General features: G+C 49.3%; 1 protein-coding gene across 1 annotated transcript in view; it reads right to left on the bottom strand.

The window, feature by feature from the left end:
* LOC138526989 (putative E3 ubiquitin-protein ligase UBR7) overlaps window positions 1-18,669 on the bottom strand; it is a 213,777-nt gene that overhangs the window by 179,152 nt on the left and 15,956 nt on the right. The window contains exons 3-4 of the mRNA XM_069637960.1: window positions 15,115-15,175; window positions 1,777-1,872 (exon numbers count right to left, since the gene is read on the bottom strand). Coding sequence (XP_069494061.1) covers window positions 1,777-1,872; window positions 15,115-15,175 — 157 coding nt within the window. The remainder of the gene's footprint in view (window positions 1-1,776; window positions 1,873-15,114; window positions 15,176-18,669) is intronic.

Here is an 18,669-nt window from a genome sequence, read left to right as displayed (position 1 = left end):
TAAAGAAAGGAGGCTCAGCGCCATTTTGAAAAACATGGCTCCCACAATTTAACGTTACCGGAGCTGCAAACAGTTCGCGGTCGGGGTAAATCATGGTAGTTCATTGTAAAACCACTGCCACCAGCCATTCTGAGAGGAAAGGGTAACATAAATGCTACATGATTAACTAGACATAGTGGATTCTAAGTAACCCCTCCAGCACTCTATTATAAGATAGGGCAGCACTGGGTGTAGAATTTTACAGGACTAAGTGAAGTCAATTTCACTCCACTGCTCTGGGAAACCGTAGTTGATCCCAGAGAAGATATTTAAACCTTGGGAAATCTGAAAGACTTCCCTGTGTCACTGCACTGAAGGTGCTTTGTGACATAATTGGAAAAGATGATGGCTATGGAGTTGGTTAGACTCCATAACCAAAAAGAAAGTGTATAAAATCACATTAAAATACACGAGAGAGTGGGAAAAGGGTCTCACTCGCTTCAGATAAAAAACAGTCCTCAAAATCCAGCAGCAAAGTTGCTGGGAATTGGCCCATTTTTGAGAATTACCCTAATAGGCCCAAACTCTATTTTTACAGTCGTTCAGAGGCTTAGCCTCCCCCGCCCCAACACCTTTCTCCTTGCATTACTGAACACTTCAGAGACAGCCATAGTTCCCTAATGACCTTCAAGTTCATATCCACACATACTAAAAAAGCTTTACTCCCACCATTGGGGGTTTCTTTTGAATACCATAAATCGATCAAAGGCCTTCGTCCACCTCTTGACTTGCTTCAGAAAAAGATACAACTTATAAATCTTAGCTCTCGCGCCCCTACAATTCATCCAGTATGATAGTAGAGAGTCTTTTGAACTGTCTCTCTGCTACAAAGTGTAGTTCTCAGAGACACTAAACCGCCATTTCGACTTTAGTTGCGATTTGCCTTAAGTCAACTTCTTACCTTAATCCAGATTTCGATGCAGCATCCCCAAAGGCTTTAGTCAGCCTCTCGGGCACTGTTTCTCAAAAATGGATCCACTGACTCAGCTCTCTAATCAGGTACAAGCCTTTTGTCAGCACATTCGAGCTTGGGTTGTACCAACTTCCATCAGCATCCGAGAGGATCAGTGGACCCGGCAGACTGTCTTCCAGTCAAAGCGCTCCTTCATTTGGCTAGTCGGCATCCTCTTGATAAAATACTGCAGGCTTCTATAGAGCATTTCTTCATGCGGTTACTCCACGATCCCACAAACTATGCAGACCTTGTGTTTTCCTTTATGCTACTGTACAGGTTTCCCATTGGTACAGGAACTTCTCCAATTTCCCCCATGGCTCACAGATGGGTCCCCGGAGCCTTGGAACCCGTCCCCGATCACAAATGGGATAGGACATGTTTAAAAGGAAGGAGAAGAAGAGGGGGGGGCTGAAGTTTTGCTTTTCAACTCAACTATCTGCTCAACACAACCGCCACCCTTGGATTTCTCCTGTGCTGCCACCATATGAAATAAGATGCATTCACATTGTGGATATAAAGTCCTTGGGGTTCCATACCCAGAGAAGTGATCATATGTGCGATACACAGCTACCAGAATCTTCAAAACAACAACAGGGGTAAATGTTTGCCACCAGTTTTATATATAATGTAGTTTTTTGATTACCTCATGACCAAATGGGATCATCTGTTCATCATTCACTCTAAAACGTGCCAATGCCCCCCACAAACCTCAGCCACATGGACAATATACTCAAGAACAAGAAAGGAAACTCTAGGTAGCCAATTACATGCAATCAGCTTACCTCATCTTCTGGATCTGGGTATGGTCTCTTACAAGTGCAGTACAGGCCAAAGAAGTTGTCGTCGTATTTATTGAGTATATTTACATTGTCCTTGTCCTAAAACAGAAAAATCAGTCAGTACACAACATAAAACAGGTGGCAAGCATGTGATCAGATGTGCATGGTCTTAGTTCAAACCAGAGACAAAAGAACACATAGATGAAACAGGATCTAGCTAGATAAATGCTATCAAAAGTTATTTCTATATTTATTTGAAAGTTTTATTCAGCACTGGCCCTAAGCCAGAATGTCTCCGAGCGCCTTACAGGCTTCAATGGTGGTAGGTGAAACAGAAGTTGCACAAGGTTTTCAGGATATGATACAAAGACTAGGATAGGAAAGTGGAGGCAAAGGAAATGTACAGGCGGGTTATGTGCGAGAGAACAAGTTATGTTCTGAGGTCCTTTCTGAAAGTGTGATGTAGGATACAATGCGGATGTGAAGGGGTACATTACTTTGTTTGCCTGAAATCTTTGCTTAAAGATGGTAAATGGGTCTCATCATCCACTCGCCATTTCTGCATAGGCTGTCCTAAGTAGCAGTGAAGTGGAAAGCCTGGCCCTATCTCTGCCATGAACCTGGATGGCCAAATCATGATTCTAGTACTGGTGGTTGCATCCGTCTGGGACTGTTAGTGCACCCACGGTGGCACACTCATGGTAACAAAGGAATGCAAAACTGCCCTAGTTACATAACTACAACAAAACAAAAATCCCCCAAAAAACGCCCTATGGATTGATCACATCCGACCCAGGTCTAATTTACTGTTCCAGACAAGGTTTCTGGAAAACGGCCACACAGCAAGTACAAGCTTCTATTGCATGTACCTGTTCATGCAGTAGTCAGCCCACCATTCAGCACTGAGTAAGTAGTCGCTACCATCCCGGGTGATTTTATATGGCAACTTGATGCTGGAGGAGCAGGAGTACTTTTCAGGAGTCTTACCAACCAGGAATAAAGAGACACATTGTGCCCTACCGCTCTATCAGTTCAAGCGGGTAGTCTGGCTTATCCTCGAAGCCTTATAAACTGGAGTGCCACTGACTCTTCCCTAGTCCTTCATCGGGGTTCGTTTTTACTAGTCCCCAAGATTTTACAGAATATAGTTTACACATTCTAAATTACAGATACCCAGTTCATATTTTAACTTGTCTTGAATTATATTGTACTTGTCATTTGTATAGCACCATTTTACCATTATTATAGTTTCAATGCGCTGTTAGTGGGAACGCCCTCGGTGGACCGAAGACAGGAGCGTTGGGGGTCAGGAGTACGATTAGGATGTGTGTGTTCATTTGGCCAAAAAAGGCTTAGCAGGGCTGGCCAGGCTCCGGTAGAGAAGCAAACCATCCAGTCTGGCATTTGGGTGGGTGCTGGGAAGGGGGTGACGCGTCAGTGCTAGAGCGGTGTTCAGCGCGCCTGAATTTTATTCGTAGGTCTGCACTGTCAGGATGTGTTGAGGCAAAGAATGTATGAACAGCACAACCACATTTTGTCACAGACCTTGCTGCACAAGGAGGTGTGTGGATAGTCATGCCTGCGGCCAGTGGAGTAGTGTATTATACTTACCTTGCCGCCGTTGACGGCGCTTTGTAGTTGGGGCGCCCACTCAGATACTTTGCTTCTTCTGTCTGATCTTGCAGTGAACTGTCAAACTCACAGAATCCAACCCCAAATTTCACAAAAGGTAATGACTTATGGATTACATAATGTAATCACACAAAAAGAGTAGGTACTGATATCCAGGGCTTCATCCCCCCCCTCCATGGAGGTCTGGGGGCAGACCATCAAAAAAAAAAAAAAAATATATATATATATATATATATATATATATATATATATATATATATATATATATATATATATATATATATATATATATATATATATATATATATATATATATTATTTTTTTTTTTTTTTAATTTAAAAAAAAGATATGCAGACGTCTTTAACGCAGGACTGTGCAGCATCCAAACTAAGCATAAAAATAGTAAATCACATATTCCCTTTCTTGACGTTTCCTTGCAAAAAGCAATATGTTACTTACCTGTAACTCCGGTTCTCCAGCATTGGTATCCTTCATTTACTTACCTGTAAGCATCTTTTATAGAGTCACATGCTGTGAATATTCCCAGTCAGGCATTTTGGGTCATACTGCTCACAGCCAATAGGAACTCCTCCACTGTCGGCCATCTTCAGATTTGGCAGCCCACGTGAGTGGCAGCAAGATCCAAAAGACGAGCCATGAGTGGTAGGTGGGAGGGTCGCATGTGAATCTATGAAAGACACCAAATGCTGGAGAACCAGAGTTACAGGTAACTGACTTATTCATTCTCCAGCATTGTATCTTCCATAGATTCACATGCTGTGAAGAGATTACAAAGCATTATTGCAACAATACCCATGGGCGGATGCAGGCTCCCAGTATAACTTACCACTTTAGACTTACCCACCTCATGCAAAAAGGTTCCGCAGAACACAGTAGAACCTGGTGAACGTATGCAACAATCTTCAGGTGGCTGCACGGCAGATGTCAGGCAGCGGGATTCCAGAGATAAAAGCAGTGGTTGCAGCTACAGCTCTGGTGAGCTAGGGGCATCCCAGGAAGGGGTCTGTCGGCTTGCTCATGGCAGAATGAGATGCAGACACCAATCCATCTTGCAATGGAGGACTTTGAGAGCTTTCCCAGGCCCAGAAGGTCCACATGAAAAAACAGTTGATCTGATGTACGGAAGGACTTAGTACGCCGCATAGAACTTGAGGGCAAGCACCACATCCAGTGTGTGTAGTGGTTGCTCCGCTGGATACGTTGGTGTACCAAAACAATACAAGCAGGACCGCCTGCCGATTTAGATGGAAAGCAGAGGGCACCTTCGGCACAAACATTGGGTTGATAATTAGAACAGCCTTGTCCTTGTGAAACGTCAAATAGGGCGGTTTTACAGAAAATCGTTTCCCCCCCACTCGCCTGGTCGGAGTTATGGCCACCAAGAACGCAGTTTCCCAGGAAAGACGTTTAATTCAATAGAGGATTGGTGCATGGGCTCAAACAATGGTATCATGAGTCTTGCGGGTAGCACATAGAGCTCCCATGCTGGAGCTGGGCAACAGACAGGTGGAAAAGACAGGAACAGCCCATGCAAAAACTCCTTCACCAGCTGGTGAAACCATAGGGATGGCACCCTGGAGTGCGGTTGCATCCTCCAGGTTGTCCCGGGAGGATAGCTCTGCGACAACGTGCTCTCCTTGGAAGCAAGACGACACGAAGCAACATAGGTTCGATCCCCGGGGTCGCGCTTAGAAACCTCTCGGTATTAAGCACGTTATAAATAACCTATCATATCATACCTGCAGATCGCAGCTAGGTACACCTTCATTGAGTTAAACCAGACTGAGACAACTTCCGATCCTCCGGTCGGATGGTTTGAGGCTGCAGTCGGTCGGTTTTTGCACCACACTTGAAAATGTTTCCACTTGCTCCGGTAGCATTTCAAGGTGGATGGAGCTCTAGCCCTGGCCAGGATTGCTCGGCAGTCTTGTGGAAAGGACAGAGCCCCGAACTCTAGGAACACAGGAGCCAACCGTCAGATTGAGAGAGAGGACGGGGTGCAGTACCGCTCCCCGATTCCTGGACAAGAGTGACTGGTGTTGCTGACGGAAGGGCAGAAAACTGTTTTAGCCATGCAGGTATGATACGGTAGGTTATTTATAACGCGCTTAATACCCAGAGGTTTCTAAGCGCGACCCCGGGGATCGGACCTGTGGTGCTCCATGTCGTCTTGCTTCCAAGGCGAGCACGTTGCCCCTGAGCTATCCTCCCAATGTCACTAATATCAGTTTGCACCGATACAGTCTGAAGGTCGGGGAACTAGAGGAATAGGGGGAAATCCATAAATCAACTTCCCATCCCATGGTAATGCAAAGGCGTCCCCCCCCGACCCCCAAGCTCTCCAGATCGGAGAATCGGATGGCAAAGGTCTTGCAGCGACTGTGGTTGTGGGGTAGCAAAGAGGTCGACCTCTGGGGTGCCCCACGTTCGAAACAAGTTAAGCCGCTGTGCAGTTCTCACTCGTGGCAAGAGCATAACTCCCTGCTGAAGGAGTCCGCCAAAGTGTTCTGAATCCCAAGTAGAACAAGGGGAATGAGAAAAAGGTCCTGCTGTAGAACCGAATGCCACAGGGCTTGGGCCTCTATGGAAATCTGTAGGGACCTTGTTCATCCTTGCTTGCGTACATAAAACATTGACGTTGTGTTGTCTGTGTAAACCCGTACCACTTTTCCCCTCAGGAGGGGAAGAAAAGACTTCAGTGCCCATAAAATGCCTGTAGCTCTAGAAGGTTGATGTGCTGGCTCTTTTCCTCCTCCAACCAAAGATCCCTGGTGTGTTGGTCCTGACAGTGGGCGCTCCAGCCCTCCAGTGAAGCATCCGCTGTGAAAGTGGCCTGATGGTCAGGCAACCTGATGGGGGCCCTGTGCACCAAATGCCCCCTTACTGGCCACCAGCAAAAGATCTGTTCGAAAACCAGTGTTGGAGCAATGTGGTCATCCCAGGACCGAGGCTTGGATCCAATGGGCATCCAGGAATACCTGCACCGGTCTCATGTGTAACTGGCAGATTGTGATCAATGGGATATATGACGACAACATCCCCAGCAGCAATTTATAGTTGCGGACAAGCGTTACCCGAGCACTGTGGAGACACTGCACCTTGTGTAGAGGAGCTGCTACCCTTTCGTCTGAGAGTCTGGCGGTGCAGTTTTTGGTGTTGAGCCTTGCTCCGAGATAAAGGGCCTGTTGAGATGGGACCAGGCACAACTTTGGGATGTTATGGAGAAACCCAGTTGCTGTAGACACTGGATGGTGGTGGCGGTGTTGGTTTCTGCCAGCGGATAAGAGGGGGCACTCATTAACCAGTCTAGATACAGGTAGACGTGAACGCTCTACCGCGACAGGTGGGCCCCCACTAGCAACGCCAGCAGAGCAGGCCTAATGGAAGGGCCTTGATGTACTTATGCCACCACAAAGTGTAGGGCGCCCTGGTGTGAAAGGGGAATAGGAATGTGAAAATAGGTGTCTTCAAAGCCGAGGGACAACAACACCTGCTGTAGCGCGACCATGCAGACAGTTTGCATCTTTACTTGTTGAGCACCCTCAGATCAAATATGGGCCTAGAACCCCCCCCCCACCCCGAATTGTTGTGCAGTGACTTTTTCATTACCAGGAAGTAGCGGGAGTACACTCATGTGCAAACTCGTCCCTGGGAGCCTTCCCCACTGCACCCTTCTGCTGCAGAGCTTGCACTTCTTGAAGCAAGCATTGTTGCATATTTTCTTGTTTGTGTGCGGGAGGAATTTCTGGTGGGTAGTCCACGAAGCAGCCTTGCTGGAGGAGAGATAGCATCCATTTGTGGGTCGTGATGTGTGTCCATTCTTTGGCGAGCTTTGACAGTCGACCTCCCACAGGGGTGCTGAAGTGGGAGGACCTGGCCCTGGGCTGGTCATGCTCGTTTGCCAGACTGGCCCCTAGATTGGGAGGAGCCACAACATTGTTGCGAACCCCTATAGGACTGAGACTTTTCCTGTATTGGTCCCCTGATGAGTACGGGGTCTTGTAGGAAGAGGAAGACTGGGACAGTAATCCCGCAAAGTCCTGTCATAGCACCCTTTTCCTAAACAAAAGGACTAGCACCTTTGCTGTAGTGTGCCCAAGGAGTGAGCGGTTTCCGTGTCCATTTTTATGGACTGTAAGGCCTCACCCTCCTCCTTCCCAAAAAGGACATATCCACAACCTTTGACTGGACATTGTGTCGAAAATCTGTGACCTTGAGCCAGCCCTACAGGGCTCTGTACTTTTTGTTGAACCGTTCTTTTTTAAACCGGGGCAGTTGCGGGATGCGCCAACGTAATCAGGCCATCTGTCAGGGTGCAGGCATTGGGATTGTGTAGAGGGGAGCCTGGAGTGAGTTGTGGATGTGGTCCACACATGGGCAAACACAAAAAACCCCAGCGCAAACGAATATTGCCTTATAGAAGGCTTCGGTGCCCTCTTTGCAGGAACAAAGGCCTACAAACTCCACTTCCCAGCAGGCCCTGGGCCGGAAACTACAAAACCCCACCGACGTTGGGTGGAGCACATCCGCGCATGCGCACGTTAGCACGGGGCTTGTGCTTGAACTCCCGAACGAAGAGGACGTGTTTATTGCAGCTCCACGCAAGGGGACACACGCGAGGGGCCACACCCCAGCCAGCCATCACCCGGGCCCCTCACACGCCTGAGATAAGTACCGCAAGCGCAGGGGAGCAGCTGCAGCACATGCTGGGAAAACCGCGCTTGGGCAGCAAAGCTGCATTCAGGGGAGAACAGTCAGGAATCTCTCACGCGAAGCGGGGCACATGCAAGGGGGCACCGCCCAGACTCATCAGTCCCCTTGTTCGGCAAAAGATAAGTGCAGCATTAATCCAAAGCTAAGACCCGCGCAAGACTCGCACCGAAGCACAGCGATCCCACGAGCAGTGCATATTATTTGCATGCATAATTAGCCATGTGCACTAAGCTAAGGGAACCGCAACTGGGAACACGGCGTGGCTTGTACTGAAGTCGCACTGCGCCACGTGCGGCTAGCGGCACGTTTATTATTTACTCTATGTGTGCATATTAACACGTGGATCAGCGTGAACTGCGGGGCCACGTGCGGCCTAACCGCATATCAGGGGGAAACCCACTCAAGGGGGCATACGAGTTAGAACGTGGCAACTTGGATATGAGTGGGGGTGCATGAAGGAATGTCGTTTACCCACTGATGCATCTGTTGTGTGTGTGAGGAAACACTCACAAGGTAGTAACTCATAACTCTCTCTGCAGCATTTATCTGCTCCGGAGACCGGACCTGAGAGTGCGCAGGCAGGAGGCCAGCACTCAAAAACAGAGATAAGTCCTTTGCTCTAATTGCCTCATTGAAGACAGTTTGTAATGTGGGCATGTAATGTATATGCAGGTTTGGGTATGCATGTTTAATTGTTAGTTTGTATTTACCCTGTAACCCCCAGTCCTGTCCACCTTCCCTCTCCTAACCCTTGTTCCGGTTATCCTGAAAACCAGTTCCTGTCCAACCATCGATTCCCTAATCCTCTTTCCCCGCCGGGGTCTCGGAGGTCTGTGTAAGCTGTGACTTGCAGGCACCCAGACCGCGGAGGGGGTGGTTGGTTCGTACCACTCCTGCGCTTGAAGGTTGGAGCGTGACACCATCCTCCAAGAAGTCTTCAAACAGCGGGATAGACATGACAGATTTCCTGCGCTGCTCTTTGCACTGGTACAGCACACTCCTTTCACTGCTCCTCCGACGCAAGGGCGAACATCGTGGCCGTCCTGGACATGAGCGCATGGATGGCCCCTATTTCATCGGGGGGGGTGGGGGGGCCTGAGTTCAACGTCATCTGGTTCACACACCCCCTACCCCAATCAGCTGTGATGAAATCATCAAATTCAGATGGGTGTGTGTGCGTGTGCGTAAACCCTGCCGTCGGGATCCGTTTCTGTCCCAGTATCAGACAACCTCTTCAGTATCGACTGGTGCTTACCCCTTCTGGAGTGACAATGGATGTTATCCATTTCCTTGGAAGGCAGAGAGACATATGTGCAAGGTTGCCCGATTGTCGGCGCTGGGAACAGGGGAGTTAATGGCAGGGCTGTCTGGGGACTAGGGATTGTAAATAGGGTGGGAAGATGCTTTGCAAGGAGGAGATGTTAGGGATTGGGCAAGGTGTTTGTGCTTTATCTTCCTGAATCCTATGTTGTACAGGTCTCCCAAGCCAAGATGGCTGAATAATAGCTGGGGAGCCGATTGTTCAAGAACAAATGTTCAAAGGAATTTCTAACTGCCTTTCATCAAAGTTGTAGAGAAGTCAGGTTGCGTTTTTAGATTACTCCATATTTAGGCCCATTGGACAGCAGTTTCTGAAAAGAAAAAAACAGAAGTAGTCTGGGAAAATTAGTACCAGAAAAGAAGATTTGAAGACATTCAGGTCTGCAGCTACAGAGAACTTGGGTGGGAGCGTAACATATAGAAAGCCTTGTGCAAAATAGTATATGGATTGTAAATCTTTTCACTCAGATTTACTATAAAATAACTTAATCTACCAAGCTGGCCAAAGAGCAGAACTTTAATGGACTGTGAGCCTGCTAAGTATGCATGTGTTTATAAGCGTTCATCAGTATAGTATGGAAAAGCCAGTTCATTGCAGTCCAAAGCAACAAGAGTTTCCCAAATGCACGTGTGATTTTCAACACAAGAAAGCAGTGAAAGCGTCGCCATCTGTTCAGGGTCGGACTGGGACAAGAAATAGGCCCAGATACCCCCAAAAAAGTGGCCCACTCTCGCCTTACAAAAGTGGCCCACCCCTCGCCTCAAAATAAGTGGCCCTCAAACCATCATCTGTGAATCCACGACTTTACAGAAAATGCTACTTATGGAGGGCTCATTCGTGTTACATTACAACACATAAAATAACAACTTTGCATACAAGAATGGATCACCATATGTATCATTAATATCGGTGTGTATAGATCCATATTGTCAAATTACTGTGAATGCAAGCAGACATGCAAGGCCAAATTATATCATGTTATTGTATAGCACTTATGCTTAAGCTCTTGTGTTGGTACTCACTTATCAACTTCAGAAGGATGAAAGGCTGAGATGGCCTTGCTGGGAATTCAAACCTGCAAATCACACACACATCGCAGCAGCGAGCACTCAACCCACTCAGCTATCATATCGGCTATAGTAAAATGAGAAATTATTCTGTAGTGGATACCATTAAACTGGTAACTGAGATTTGACAGCAGACCAGTAAAGTTAATCTGCACGTCTGGTACAAATTTGGCAGCATGTCAAGCCTGCGTGCATCTACTTTTAGTTTTCAGGCTTCAGAATCAGAGGTTGACAAAATAGGGAAAGCAGTGCACTCGCAGGACATCCCATTCTCTGGGCACTCGTTACCTCATACATGCAAAAAAACATCCTGAACACAGCATGCCAGGGAGATAGGAATAAAGATAGACACATTACAAAGCATTCATCGTGGCACAATGAAGTCAATGTTTGACATAGCACATCAAGTGGCCAGAAGGTCGAGGCCTCCATAAACATGTACACGGTTATTGTAAATGAGAACGTTTTGGAAATGTTCGCAACTTCAGTCGCACTTCAATTGAGGTGCGCTTTATTGTCATCTCATGCAATTTGTAAATTCGATTTGAAACAGACATCACAAAAAAGTGCCAAACCAATCCATTTATATTAGGGAAATATATATTAACACCATTCCCATCGACACAAAATGACCCAGCATAACAACATGTTATTAACAGAAGACATCTCCTCAATACAGCAATTCAATGGTAAACTGGCGGGCAGGCCAAATTGGAAACATTTGCACAACCAAAGACCCAATCTTGACCTGCAGCACCCCATGCTGTACCCCACACCGCTCCAACAATGCACCCCAATCCAATCCGGGTTGGCCCGCACCGCAGCATTTGAACACTCAGTGGCTGAATGACGGTCAGGGAGGCCAGACAACCTGGACACGGACCAAAAGTGTAACACAAAGTGGCCGAGGAGGGGCAGAGGTTCAGAAGGCCAGCCTAGTTTCTTGGAACAGGGTAACCTCTGGACAAGCCAGACCAATCAAGGTAGCGATCGCGGCGGTCAAGACTAGGTCTCAAGAGGGGTGAGGGTGACTGAAAGCCCGCAATGAGCACACAAAGCAAGGACACTTACAAATTACTCCAAGCAGGTGTTATATTAAAAATAATAGACACATTTATTACAAGGCCTTCGTAACATTGACCGTAGCGAGAAATCACAGTAAAACTCAAGTAAACCAACATCACAATCAAATACAATATATATAATACAATTACCAACGAATCTAATGAGTTAGACGCACAAAATGTGCAGACCACCTAGATGGGGAGGAAAACAGGCAGTGCGAATAAAAGTTAGACCCAGTCCGCCTTCAGAGGCACCTAACTAGAAGGAAGTCCAAGCCCTACGAAGAGTGGAGCCTTGTGCTCAAAAGTACCTGCACACACAGGTGCCAACGGGCCAAGGGGAGTCTCCTCGAGGGAATCAGGCAGTTCAGTGAACAAATGAAGATTAACAGAGCTCCGCGACTCAAGCGCAGCCTCCACTGTGGGCAGAAGCAGAGCGCGAGTATGGAAAGGCGTGCTGTTTGACACAGCGGGGAAAAGCTATGGGCTACTGCAGGAGGGCGACCAGTTCCTAGCGATGCTACTCACCGGTCCCTGATGCAGGCAGACCCAGGCTTCTCTGCGTCAGTTTCAGTGCTGGCAGGTTCAGATACGAGCAGGGGATGTCTCAGCGTCGTGTAGATTCCTCGGCAGCAGAAGTTAGAGTTGAGGATTTCCCAAACGCAGTGAACCCGCACAGTTTGTTACCACAGCAGGGCAACGGAGCAGCCGTGTGCATTTCAGCCCAATGTACACTGCTCACTTCAGACCTGGGAATGCCAAGTGTACGAATCGTGCGAGTGTGGCAGGGACTCGTAATACAACACAACCTGACGGCGGTTACAGAGCAAGACTCCTGGGTAGGCTGGTCAGTACACTGGATGGCCCAGAGACACTTCCAAAGGCTTCCGTGCAGGAGATGGTGGAGATGCCGAGAATAGTTGTTCCCACTATTCCAAAGGGTCGAAGTACCAGTACAGGCCTTCTCGTTCGATCGGAGGTAGAAAGGGTTTCACAAAGAGACAGCAGTGCAGAGGAGCAGTCCTTCAGCGGGTCACCAGCGATTCCTCGGTTCAGCCTCGTAGTTGCAGGATACTTGGCTCCTGTATTCCTTTGTTCGTGAGAACTCAGGAGATCGACCTGGTAGTGGTGTTTCCAGCCCCCTCTTATCCACGGTTCCCTTCGCGCCAAAACGGAGGGGACCCATTGGGAGATCTGCTCACAAAACACGCACACCATACGTGGACCTATCACGGGCCACGGAAGTCCCAGGCATTCACACCACCCTAGACTCTCTGGCACCCAGGAGATGTATTGGGACCAGACATCCCAGCCCACATCCTGGAGGCACACACAAGGCCTGTAGAAGCCCGCAAAAGAATCTGTGTTTCGCGGGAAAGTAGATGCCCAAATAAGGAAGGCCCCGGGTCGGCTCGACCTGGGGAAGGTGAAGGGGGCAAGAAGGTCAGCGAGCAGGACAAAGCCTCGTGGTCTAGCCATTTTGGAAGCCAGGCCACCATTTTCGGTTAAGCGCGAGAAATGCGCTTAAACAGCCAAAAGGAGCTCAAAACACAAAGAAACGATCGCTGCCACCAGTCCCGTCCGTGATTCACTTGCACCGTTCGTTAACAATCCAAAGAGTGTCTAGGGCCTGTAGAACACTAGAGACCCAAGAGAGCAGTAACTTAGCTTACAGTGCCCTCTTGTGCCATGTTGCGCGAAAGCTGCAACATGATAAAAGAACTACGGAAAACAACGTTTCCCGGTACTGACTGTCTTAAGGGCATGTCAGTTTCCCCGTAAGAATGGAGCGAAAGCCCAGAGGAGTGCGGCAGAAGGCTGCACTTCTCTGGCAAAGTCTAGATCATGGTGAAAACAACAGCAAAAAGTTTAGGGGTTGCCACATGGAAGGAAAATTACCCACAATTAAGAAGTCTTTCCTTACGAGCGATATTTTGTGTGGTATGGTAAATGCACATTTATGTATTGTGATTTGTATGCACCGCATATAAGATTAGTTCCTTCAGGGAGCTTGTATGGACAGACTGAGTACCAGATATTTCAGGGGTACAGTGCATTACGTGTTCTAAGAGTCTCATTTTGGCTACCGATAATACGATAGGGTGAGTTATATATAACCTGTATTTTGTTGGGTGGCTCTTCCACGTGTGTTAAAATCTGCCGATAAGCATTTCTGCCATAGTCTGTATCCTACTTATTTGATTTACTTGCATAATATACTTCTTGAATGCTCATTTCCATGGTGCACACAACACAAGTCAGCGAACTCTGGCGCTTTATGGGAAACGTAACATTTTAGAAGACATTGAGTTGCCCTTACCGTTGGGTCTTGAAATCTCCACACACACAGGGTTCTTCAGTGACTCGTGGATGTGGTCCTCCCTTCTTGAATCCTGGGGGCAGAGGGGCGCTGCAGCCATCCCAGAGAGCAGAGTCTGTGTACAAAACATACACTGGGAGGGAGCTGGTCAGGCTGAGGCAGCCCTGCCCAGCTCTGCAGCTCCCTCCCATGTTTTGTACACAGACTGCCTCTGGCGCCATGGAGTCGTGGCCCAGGCCACGGCAGTTGGCCAGGCCCGCCGCATGTATCAAAGAAAGGTAACACTTCAGTGTTACCATTCTCTGCATCTGCGGCAGGGCTGCAATTGCAAAGGATCTGTAAGTTACTTACAGATCCTTTGCAACTGGCGAGGCGGAGGCCCTGGGTGCCGGTTCCTGAAGTGTGAAGCCCATGACTGGGCCGTAGGCCGGCCCAGGCCAGGCTTCAGGATCCGGCCCCAGGTCTCCTCGCCATGATTTCGCATCAGCCATGGGCCGATTGGCCGACGGGTCAATCCGACGTTGCTTGCTCAGCACTCTAACATACCACATTTCTAACAAAGAACGATTATCAGTTGGGTGTCTGAACTGCCTCATGTCGACAACATTTTGACATCCAGCACATCCGTGCAGACCAACAACCTCTTATCCACACTGGCCACTTTGTAACAGGCTACAAGTAAATGTTTGCATTAATTTCAATGCCCTCTTAAGCACACCAATGGCAATGCTCTGGGTGCAAGCTGCTTTTGCACAACCGGTGGGTATCCGGTAATAAAATCGCAGCAGAAATGCTATAGTTTGACCCGGTAAAAGTGTATCCCATTATACCATTTAAGGGGAGCGAGGGTCCCCGGCCGCTCCCCTTAAATGGTATAATGGGTCCAGGGGTGTCGCCTGCATCCTTTACATGATTGTAGTGGCAAAACCACAGCATTTTTGCCACGATATTTTGTATGCACGGCCATTTTTGCAGCGATTTTAAGACATTGAACCAACCGGTGTGGGATAATCATGTACCCTGCAAGTAGTTACTCCACTAGGCATCCGGTGCAGTAAATCAATAGGTAAGAAGAAGTTGTAGTTAAGGGCCATTATCTGTGAAATGAACTTCGATCTAACCCCTTTAAAAAGATGATCAAAGGAGGAGTGGGGTGGGGAGAAAGATTTGTGAAGGTTTAATACCACAGTGAAAGTACTTACTGAATACAACTTGCACTGCATATTCTTGAACTTGCTGTTTCCACAATCGCAGCGGAAGTTTCTGTTGACAGAGATCGAAACATGAGCTTTTAGTCACACCACAGAATGGTAAAGCACTGTGTAACCAAAGATGTAATTGTTCTTACAACAAACTTTAGGTACATGCCATGAGTTAGAACAATAGTGAAGATTGACATTCAGGTCACTAAACACAACTTCAGCACATTACACAAGGAAACTCGAAAATGTGGGAACACTGGTATAAAGGAGTGGCCCATGCCAGACTCCCAGCTAAGTCATAGGTGGAAATCATAAGCATCTAAATGTTTTGCCCATGTGCCCAATACCATGTGAAAAGGAAGTAAAACCATTCAAGAATTCTAGAGTTCGTCATGTGCAGAAAAAAACAAAAAAAAAAAAGTCAGGTTGCAAGCAACTAGCCAGGCATAAAAAAAAAGTCACTTGCCCCTTCAGTTCTCCGCGTTCACAGAGCACACCAGTTCTTGCTTGCAGGGACGCCGAGTACGGGGTGGCTCTGGGGCCCGACCCCCCGCCCCGGGCAAAATCAAGTCGGGGCTGAGCCGGAGAGAAGTGATGCAGCATCGATGGCCCTTTCCATCGATACTGCGTCACTTCTCTCCGGCCAGGTATAATCGCGAAAATGTGCGATTAAGCCCTCCCCTCTAGTACACATATTGGTGTATGATCCTGGAGGGGAGGGTTTAGGAGCAGCGGTATTCTAACTGTGGGGCGCGCCCCTCTGCTGGGCCGCAGCCTCATGCCCAGGGGGGGCGCGCATCCACAGTTTGAAAAAAAAAAAAGAAAGATAAATGACCAAAGAGTCGGGCTGTTGCTTCATTAACAAGCAGCAGCCCGACCCACGCCCCCTGCCACACATCTTTAGTGCGAAAGGGGCCGGGCCTTGGTCTCAGGCTCCATTAGGAGCCTATTAATGAAGACAAAAGAAAATGCGCACACCTTCTTTTGCCTTGATGATGGTCATCGCGGCAAAAGAAGGTGTGTGCCCTTTTTTGTCTTCATGAATAGGCTCCTAATGGACCCTGAGGCCCCACAAAGGCCCACCCTCTGTCGCACTATGGGTGGTGGCAGCAGGATCGGATTGGCCTATGGCCGGGCCAAAATAGTCCCTGGGGAGTACGGGCCGGTTTCAGGCCATGCTTGGGCCGGTTTGAAAAAAATCATTCGGATAAATTCATTTTTTTCAAATTTATTTTTTCATTTTTTATTCTTCAAAAACCTTTCATCCTTCTTGGGTCGATACAAGTACCAACATAGGTTGAGTGATCGAACAAATATTGTATGCATATGGGTAAGTGCTATATAATACCATATTATCATGTGGCCTTGGAGGTCTGCTTGGAGTCACAGTATTTTGACAATATGGATCATACACACAGATATCAATGATACGTATGGTGATCCATTCTTGTGTGAAATCTTGTGTGTAATTGTTCTATTTTGAGCGGTATGTTGGAGGAAATACCTCCAGCTTCTTGCACTGAGTCTTGGGGGGAAAGCATCACCTCCCACAGGATATGGTAAAGTATAATTACCTCATTGCTTTCTATCACTGGTTCCTCTACATCAGCCTCTTGCTGACATAGAAGGGTTTATAGATGTTCAGTGGGCATTCAGTGGTTAAGATCTATGCTGGCCTGCCATCTTGTGATAAACGGCAGCTATTAACTTTAAATTTGTCGCCATAGGAGGCCACCAGGGGGCGCGCAGGCAATGGCTGCCTGATTTGCGTGCTCCTCCAACAGCCGGGTCACAAGAGGGATTGAGTCCCCCCCCCCCCCCCCCCCCCAAGACCCCCCCGCAGCAAGAGAGGAAGCTGGAGTGCGGGAGAGCCCCCGGGGCCCCCACCGATCGAAACAGGGGTTAGAGGACCCCGGGAGAGCGGAGATCAGGCGCTGTGGACTTGCCGGCGGGAGCGCCGCAGAGGACCCGGGCGGCCGCGAACCCGGAAGATAAAATCGCGGCCCGCCGACACAGGAGGTGGAGATGGGTAGGTTCGTCCTCCTGCACTGCAGCTGGCCGTCCCCCACTGAGGTGGCGCTCGGAGTGGGAATCCGGAGAATTCGCCTAAGGGTGTGCACCCCCCGGGCGAAGACGGCACGGGCCGCGTGCGACACGTGCCCGAACGGAAGAGAGCGCCGGCCCCGATCGGCCTCCGGAGAGGCGTGGGCGCCGGCTCAGGCCCCCTGGGGAGGCTTGCAGATCACCCGCGAGGGAGGCTGCGGCTTCTCAACCTTCGCCCGCCCGCCAGCCTTGGATCCCCAGCCCCACCGCCAGGGAGGACTACAGGCGGCGGACGCTGGTCGGGCCCGCCACCCGGGACCGCACGGCGACCAAGCCCACCTCCCCCTGCAAGGAGGACCTGAGAGCGCGGCGGAGGCCCAGAGGATACCGGGCGTGTACCCGCCCAGAGAAGACCCCCCAAACACTGCGAGGCAGTCTGTCAGGACCGAAACGACTAAAGAGGCTAACCCGGGTGTGTGGCCCAGCTGGGACCCGGTGGGGCGAGTGCCCGCCCAGAGGCCTCCTCCCGCTCAACAGGCCCGATTGGGGGACTGCCCCACCTTAAATTAGGACCGGATCCCACGTCCCGGAGACGCACAACATCTTGACCCTGGGTCAGCACAGCATACCCCCACGACCCACCAAGCAGCCGGGGGGCAATAAACACCCTAGCCCTGGAGGGAGACCCCACGATCACGCCACCCGAGTGAACTGACAGACACCCCTGGCGTCCACCGCACCATTGCACCCCCGGCCCACCTTGAACTCACAGGCTGCCCGTGACCCAGGTGAGAGGCCCCAGTCCCCAGTTGGCGGGGCGTGTGCCCGCCTGTAGGGCCACCCCAAACCCCTGCAGGGGTCATTCCATCGACCACAAAACTCACTGGCGCGACGCACTACGGACTGATCCTGGGGTGGCACAGCACTCCCCCTAGGGCCCCCCGGACTGCAGCGGACCCCGCGCAAGGACCAACGACACCCCATGAGCTGGAAGAAGGCCCTACAAACGTTTTGCTTCCAAGAAACACCAAACACGACTGAGGTCCCCACTGTCTCCGGCGCTATGGCCCACACGGAACCCGCGGGTCAACCCGCAATGACGATGGAAAAGGGCTTCGCCTCCATCCTTCAGGAGATCAGAGAAATGAGATCCGACATTGCCCAGAAGTTCGAGAAGCTGGACCAAAGGGTAGACAAAATTGAGGATAGGGTCCTACAAATGGAAAACTATCAAACGTCCTCCACATCTCAGGAAATCCAATTTGACACACGGCTCGCAGCCTTGGAGAAGAGGGACGAAGAGAGAGCCAGGATCATGGCTCTCTCTTTACACCCTAGCCAAACGGAGGATGTGCTGCCCTCTGACGACAACTGAAAGAGAAGGGTGTCCGCTACAGATGGGGATATCCCATCTCCCTGTCCTTTGAATACTCTGGCCAACGCACAACGCTGGTAACCGAAGAGGACATTAAAGGCGCTATTCAAGATTGTGTGGGCGAATCTGCCCCCCTG

This window comes from Ambystoma mexicanum, chromosome 14 (genome assembly GCF_040938575.1).
Source record: "Ambystoma mexicanum isolate Mex_15411 chromosome 14, UKY_AmexF1_1, whole genome shotgun sequence".
In the NCBI taxonomy this organism is placed as follows: domain Eukaryota; kingdom Metazoa; phylum Chordata; class Amphibia; order Caudata; family Ambystomatidae; genus Ambystoma; species Ambystoma mexicanum.
The sequence above is the reverse complement of the archived record's forward strand: the minus strand, read 5'-3'. Positions and strand labels throughout refer to the sequence as shown.